At 41.3% G+C, this 7,766-nt stretch overlaps 1 protein-coding gene across 1 annotated transcript in view; it reads left to right on the top strand.

Moving 5' to 3' along the window:
• LOC102838672 (DNA repair protein XRCC2-like) overlaps positions 1-3,515 on the top strand; it is a 44,293-nt gene extending 40,778 nt beyond the window's left edge. The window contains exon 3 of the mRNA XM_006873699.1: positions 2,794-3,515. Coding sequence (XP_006873761.1) covers positions 2,794-3,515 — 722 coding nt within the window. The remainder of the gene's footprint in view (positions 1-2,793) is intronic.
• Positions 3,516-7,766: the final 4,251 nt, after the last annotated feature.

The raw sequence follows: 7,766 nt of genomic DNA on the forward strand, positions 1-7,766 counted from the left end.
ATCTTACTAGTGTTGAGAAATTTATCTTCTAGCTCACTAGTTCTAGCTTCTATCTCTTCAATTCTATTCCTTTGCCCTTTCAATGTATTGTCCATATTTGACATTCTATTATTAATCATTTGGACCTCTTTCTGTAGGTTTTGAATTGTTTCCAATGCTGTATCTATCTTACTTACAAATTGATATATATTTTGATTATTATATTCTTGTCAGATATATGATCTCTGAAGATAATTTTCCCAATCAGTAGCTTTTCACTTTTTTAGTAAAATCTTTTGATGTTTGGTTCTTTTTCTTTCTTTCTTTGCTTCATAGGCAGTTTCTTCTTAGAGCAGAAATGAAATGATATACTTACTCAAATTAAAAAAAAAATTTTTTTTTTTTGTTACCATATGACCCAGTAATTCCTCTACTTGGTATTTACCCACAAGAAATACGAGCCATAACACAGTAGATATATGCACACCAGTGTTCATAGCAGCACTATTTACAATAACAAAAAGATGGAGACCGCCAAAGTGCCCATCAACTGAAGAATGGATAAACAAACTGTGGTACATACACAAAGTGGAATACTGTGCTACCTTGAAGAACAACAAGGAAGCTGCAATCCATTGCATAACATGGAGAACCTTGAGGACATTATGTTGAATGAAATTAGTCAGTCACAAAAGGAGAAATATTGCATAAGACCATTATTGTAAAAGACTAAAAAAAGAACTCACCCAAAAGAGGGGGGAAAAAAATCTAAATATATAAGTGCTGATCATTGGTATGTATGGGATGAGAGGTGGGGAGGGAGGGGAAGAAAGAGCACAGGGTAGGGAATAGACGCAGGAGAGCCTGGGAGCGAGGGGGTGGGGAGAGGGGAGTTTAGAAACTGCCCAGACCCAAAATGGTGGGAGGACTATGATGGCATGGACAGATGGAGTGGCTGGGGACATGGGGCTCAGGGAGGAAGAGGAGCTATTTGCTGACAGCCATGGGTGGGGCGGGGGCTGTGGGGTGTATCCTTTGGTTATTTGATGATGCACAGAGGGGATTTTAATCATTTCAATGAAATGAAATATGATAAGATGAATGTGAAGCAGAAGTGGGACAGAGGCAAATGACCTATGCAAAACCTTGGAACAACAGGGCTCTGGGATACAGAAATTGAGACATGGTTTGAATGGGGAAAAGGGGGAAATAATGTTAAGATGCTTGGCTGTCTGTTGAATCTTGGTTCACCTGGCATATCGCAATAAAATAGACACTGTAGGGGGAGAGAAAGGAATAGCCAGAAATACCACCATAGAAAGCTTGTAAGTCCATCTTCTGCCTATAACTGATTGGAATACCTAAAATGGGGATACAATGTGCCCAGTGAAGGAGGCTTCCTGTGAATCCTCTGCATTACACAAGACCATACATGGAATCCTGAACCACATCCAGAATCTTCTGAGGTGGGAAATTTCCACTTGAAAGGACAAGCAGACCAGCCTGGAGTGGCCAGAACAAAAAAGATACTTCCTGAAAGAAAGACTGACAGGAAAAATACAAAACAATATAGGCAGACCAACTGATTGCTACAAGAACAAACAAGTGGCTCGCCTAGGAGGCATCAAGTCAAGTGGTCGGGTCCCCCTCAGGGCAAACCCCTTCTAAGACTAAGGCTCAATGGGAATGCATGCTCTGATTGGTGACCACGTTTGTCACCGATTAGGGGAAGTGAGGGAAAACCAGGAATGGACCTGTGAGCTAAGCCCTACAATACTCAGTAGACTCCTATTAACCTGGATGGAGACCTGGTCTAGGGGACTTTTGGACCCAGAGTCAGCGACATAGCCACAGAGGACTAGAATGGAGAGTGAAGCGTCCAGCTGATAAGAAGAGAGGGTACATGTGTAAGTACACCCACACTTACAGATAACACCCAGTTGACCTGGCTTCAATGGCTGGATGATCAGAACTCAAACAGAAGAAAGAAGAGGGAAAAAGAAATAATCTGATATAATTTGATGAACTTGACATACACCTATGGAAGCAGTAGCTCAAAAGAGTGAACAGATCTTCACAGCGAGGATCATTCCCACCTCCGCACACGGAGAGGACAGGGATGGGCAACTTGGACATTGGTTACCCAGAATGGGGGCGCTACATAGGCAAGAAGTGACTGGCTTACAAAGCTTTCAAGAGGTAACCTAGATCCAGAGGGCGTGTAGCAAGGTAGAATCTCCACTGAGTAGTATCCATTCTGCCTAGTCAGGGCTGATGAAAGGAAATGCCGATAGGTCTCTTGTGATACAATAGCGAATAATTGTTATCAGTACTGATTGTAAGGTCTGGAAATATAAAGGTAAACATTTTGGGGCAAAGAAAGGAGAGTGATTAATCTTGCAGTCTAGGAGCAGAGGTCCCTGGGACCATCAAAGGAGAAGAGCAGAGAACAGAACCCTACCCAGAGAAGCAGCGATGCCAGGGATGGAGGCAGAGAATGATGACCTGGGGAGATGGAGCCGCTGGAGACTTTGGACCTGGAGAGGGAGAGGGGTGGTATGCGGATGACCGGGGGGCAGGCGTGCCGGGTGTACCCTTTGGTTGATGGAAGGGATTGTAACCATGGCAAGGAAACAGTATATGATGGGATCAATATGAAGCTGATGCGCCCCCCCGCCCCCATTTTGACAAATGGATTTAGATTTTCTTTCACAGTACAGTAAATGTATTTTTAAACATTTTGGCAGACTTTTCATTTTATAATCTATTAATTATGCTGTGGCATTTTGACTCGCATTTTATGTTTTTACACAGGTGATATTCTTGAATTTCATGGTCCAGAAGGAACAGGAAAAACAGAAATGTTTTATCATTTAACGACACGATGTATACTTCCAAAGTCAGAAGGTGGACTGGAAATAGAAGTCTTGTTTATTGACACAGATCACCACTTTGATATGCTTCGACTCGTTACGATCCTTGAACACAGACTGTCCCAAAGCTCTGAAGAGAGAATAAAATCTTGCCTTGGAAGATTCTTTTTGGTGTACTGCAATAGTAGCTCCCAGTTACTTCTTACTCTTTACTCACTAGAAACATTGTTTTGTAGCCACCCCTCTCTCTGCCTTTTGATTTTAGATAGCTTGTCAGCTTTTTACTGGATAGACCGTGCCAATGGAGGAGAAAGTATTAACTTACAGGAGTCTACTCTGAAGAAATGTTCTCAGTTCTTAGAAAGACTTGTGAATGAGTATCGCTTGGTTCTTTTTGCATCAACACAAAGCCTCATGCAAAAATACACAAACTCAACAGAAGGACCTTCGTCTGCCTTTAAGCATTCAAATAATGAGGACATCGACTATAGACCCTATCTCTGTAAGGCGTGGCAGCAAATAGTAAAGCATAGAATATTTTTTTCGAAACAAGATGACTCTAAAATGAACAGCCAATTCTCCTTAGTTTCACGTCACTTAAAAAGTAACAGTTCAAAAAGACATTTTTTTATTATTGGAGAAAGTGGGGTTGAGTTTTGTTGATGCATCACAAATTAGTCTTTTGCAGGATATTATGTAACTTAATAAAAGTGCACAGGCTAAAGGTTTTATTCTAAAGTTTTATACTCCAGGGGAATTAGCAAACAGTATTTCTTTATTGAATGGATTTCTGAAATTTGTACAATGAAGCTTCAGACTGTTTTATTTCTAGGTTATTGAAGATTAACCAAAATATTAAAAATTAAATTGTGTATTGAATTTGTTTTAAAACTAAATCAATGATATATACATCTCAGCATAAATAAAATAGACTTTTATACCTTTGTGCACATTTTTAAAATTCCGTTTTTGAAAACTTTCCTAATGACTATTTATTTAGAAATGTTCAAATGCATTTCTGATCTCTTATAGATAACTCCTTTAGCAACCTGTGGCTTTAGAAAGGCTTCTGTGGCACTTTTATTTCTACATGAGGGGAGGATAAAGGCTACTTATCTGCGTCTCACTAACATTGTTTAGTGTGGGTGACTAGGTTGACATCTCAGAGCATTTTAACTGGACTTATGCTAAATTTCAATATACAGTTACATTATGATTGGGTTTCAGTATAATTTTGAAGCCCAAGGAAATACAATACCCATTCAAGTCACTCTATGAAGTATATTATGAAACTTTTCTTTTCTTTTCCCCTTGTATAAAACGGGCACCCAGCTTTCCCCCAACAGCACTCTCTACTCAGCTGGCTACTGTAAGTCATGGCAATGGCCACACAGAACTCAGACCATACTCATAGGGATGGGGTTTATTAGGGAACTTAACAGCTTACATGTCAGGACCAGAAATGCTCAGGACACATTTCTTTCAGTCAGGACAGCCTTTTCTCATGCCTCTAGGCAGGTGTCTCTGGTTCTCAGCCCCTTGGCCTGGCCTCTGCCCTGCTCAGTCAGTGCTCCATAGCTCTTTTACCATTGCTGATCAATGCCATAAGTCTCAGCCCAAAGACTCGGCTCTAGCTCCATGGACCAGCAAGCCTAGTTCCCCAATTAAGTCCCTGGAGGCACCCTACTCCACAAGTGAACCTCCTACCCAGAGGAACTCAGCTTTACTTGCTCCGTGGGCTGGGAAGCGTCCCACTCTGGTACTTGTTTCTGGTGCTCTGTTTCTTAGTTCTGCGACTGCTCCTTCTCTTCTACTATTCTAGTGGTACTTCTCCAGTGTCATAGCTTTCTGTCCCTGGATCGAGAAGGTTCAATGCACAGGGATCTTGGAGGTCAAAGGATGTGTTCCACTCCTGAGTCTTCTTCCTTGATGGCTGTGAAATCCCCTTCCTGCTTCTGAGATGGCTCATTTTATACCCACATTCGAGTTCCAAGTTTTTTACAATCACAATTAACTTAGCAATCACTCACAACTGAATTCTGTCATCTTCTCCTACCTTCTCTTACCCATAAGGGGATGAAAAAGATATTTGGTGGGAGTTGCAAAGACTAGGGCTAGAGAACAGCCATATAAAAATAACTCACTGTACCACACCTTGTTAAGTGATAGATGAATACTAAAACTATACATTAGGAGCACAGTGGATGTGTATGCGAACCACAAGGTTGGTGGTTTGAGCTGACCAGGTGTTTCATGGGAGAAAAAACAGGCTTTCTGCTCCCACAGAGATGTACAGCCTCGGAAACCCTATACAGGGTTGCTATCAGTCAGAACCAACTTAATAGTAACCAAACTATATATAGCACTATATATTCCTGGAGCTCTGGTAGCTTAGTGGTTACGAATTGGGCTGCTAATCTCATGGTCCATAGTTCAAAACTACCAGCTGTTCTGTGGGAGAAAGATGAGGCTTTCTGCTCCCATAATGATTTACAGCCTCAGAAACCCTGAACAGGGCTGCTATGACTCGGAACCAACTGCATGGCACGTAATCACCAACCACCATGTATTCCTGGTGTGGTGCTTTAGGGTAAGCATTGGACTATGAACCACAAGGTTGGCAGTTCAAGCCCACCAGCTGCTTCTCAGAAACCCTACACAGGATCGCTGTGAGTTGGAACTGACTTGACAGCACATAGTATTAGCATTTTCTTTTCCATTTAGTCTAGTCCAGTTGTAATCTGAACTCAGATAATTTCCAACTGAGAGCAAGGCAAGGCTCTATACACTATTGGTGAGGTCAGAACTAGGAGCACTCAACTCAAGGGGTACACAAGATAATGTATTCCACTGTTACACACAGCCCTGTAGTAACAACAATCTATGAGTGGTGGCATACAGTCAAAAGCTAAACAGGAGTGGGAAGGAGACTAGGACTATACCCACACTCCGTATATAGGTTTGTTGTTAGTGCCATCGAATCAATTCTGACGCATAGCAATTCTGTATAGGGTTCTAAGTAGCAGCTAGTGGATTTGAACTGGCACCCTTGTAGTTCAGTGCTTATCCTACAGTGCCACACCAGGAGCCTATATATATATATATATATATATATATATATATATATATATATATATATATATATATATACACACACACACACACATATATATATGTTGTTAAGTGCTGTCAAGTTGGTTCTGACCCATAGTGACCCTGTACAGGGTTTCTGAGGCTGTAAATCTTTACGGGAGCAGAAATCCTTATCTTTCTCCCGCGGAATCACTGGCAATTTCGAACTGCTGACCTTGAGGTTAGCAGCCGGATTCGTAACCACTACGCTACCAGAGCTCCTTTTATATCTATATATATAGGTTTACCAGAGGACATTTCTACATATATATATTTACCTATACTGCTATGTTACAGTAGAGCATACAGTGAACAAAGTTATGAAATTTTTGTTACTGATGTTAAGAGCCATTAAGTCGGTTCCTAACCATTGTGTTCCTGTATAGGGTTTCTGAGGAGGGGCTGGTGAGCTTGAACCACCGACCTTGAGGTTCAAACTGACTTCACAGTCCAGCGCATTAACCCACAGTGCCACACCAGGATTCCTAAGAAACAGCCATACCCAAACACCTTGGCCTGGGGCCTTAGAAGTTTAGTCTCAGGAGACACCAAGGTCAATTGGTATAATCCATGAAGACAATGTTCTACATCCTATTTGGTTTTTCCTGAGTAGCAACTGGGATCTTAAAAGCTTGTGAGGTACAATATTGGTCTCTTCCTGCCAGGAGCAAAGAAGAGTGAAGAAAATCCAAGATGCATAGAAACATTCTTTGCACTAATGGACCGCGTGCACCTGAGACCAGAAGAACTAGATTGTGCTTGTTTACCATTACCAACTGCTCTGAAAGGGATTACTTTAGTAAGTACTGGGTAGTTGTTGATGTTGGTGTCAGCCAGTAGGTTCCAAATCAGCCACCCTGTAAAACACTGCCCAGTCCTTCACCATCCTTAAAATTGTTTTGTTTGAGCCCTTTGTGGCTGCCACTGTGTCAGTCCATCTCATTGGAGCGCTTCATCTTTCTTGTTGACTCTCTACTTTCCAAGCATTATGTCCTTCTCCAGGGTCTGACCCCTCCTGATTAGGTGACCAAAGAACACGAGACAAAGTCTCACTATCCTCGAGACTGCACATCTTCCGAGACAAATGTCTTTGTTCTCCTGGCACTTTTAATATTCACCAAAACCACGGTTCAAATGTATCAATTTTTCTACGTTCTTCTTTATTCATTGTCCAACTTTCACATGGATATGAAGTAATTGAAAATACCATAGCTTGAGTCAGGCTCATCTTAGTCCTCAAACTGACACCTTCGCTCTTTAGTACTTTAAAGAAGTCTTGTGCAGATTTCCCTAATGCCATACGACATTTGATTCCTTGACTACAACTCCCATGAGTATTGATTATGAATCCAAACAGAATGAGGTCTTTGGGCACTTCAATCTTTAATCCATTTATCATAATGACATTTACTGGTCCAGTTGTGAGGATTTTTTTTTTTTTTTTTACATTGAGGTACAAGCTATACTGAAGGCTGTGGTCTTTGGTCTTCGTCAGTAAGTATTTAAATCTTTGCTTTCAGCAAGCATGACTATATCATCTGCATGTCTCAGATTCTTGACTGAGTCTTCCTCCAATCCTTCCTGCACATTCTACATATAATCCAGTTGCTCAAAACTCAACAAGCAGGGTTGTGCCATCTGCACATTGAAGGTTATTAGTGGGCCTTCCGCTAATCCTGACAGTACATTCTTCTTCATATAATCCAGCTTCTTGGATTATTTGCTTAGCATATAGATTGCATAAGTATGGTGAAAGGATAAAACCCTGGCACACCCTTTTCT

Source organism: Chrysochloris asiatica, unplaced genomic scaffold (assembly GCF_000296735.1).
Source record: "Chrysochloris asiatica unplaced genomic scaffold, ChrAsi1.0 scaffold00249, whole genome shotgun sequence".
Taxonomy (NCBI): Eukaryota; Metazoa; Chordata; class Mammalia; order Afrosoricida; family Chrysochloridae; genus Chrysochloris; species Chrysochloris asiatica.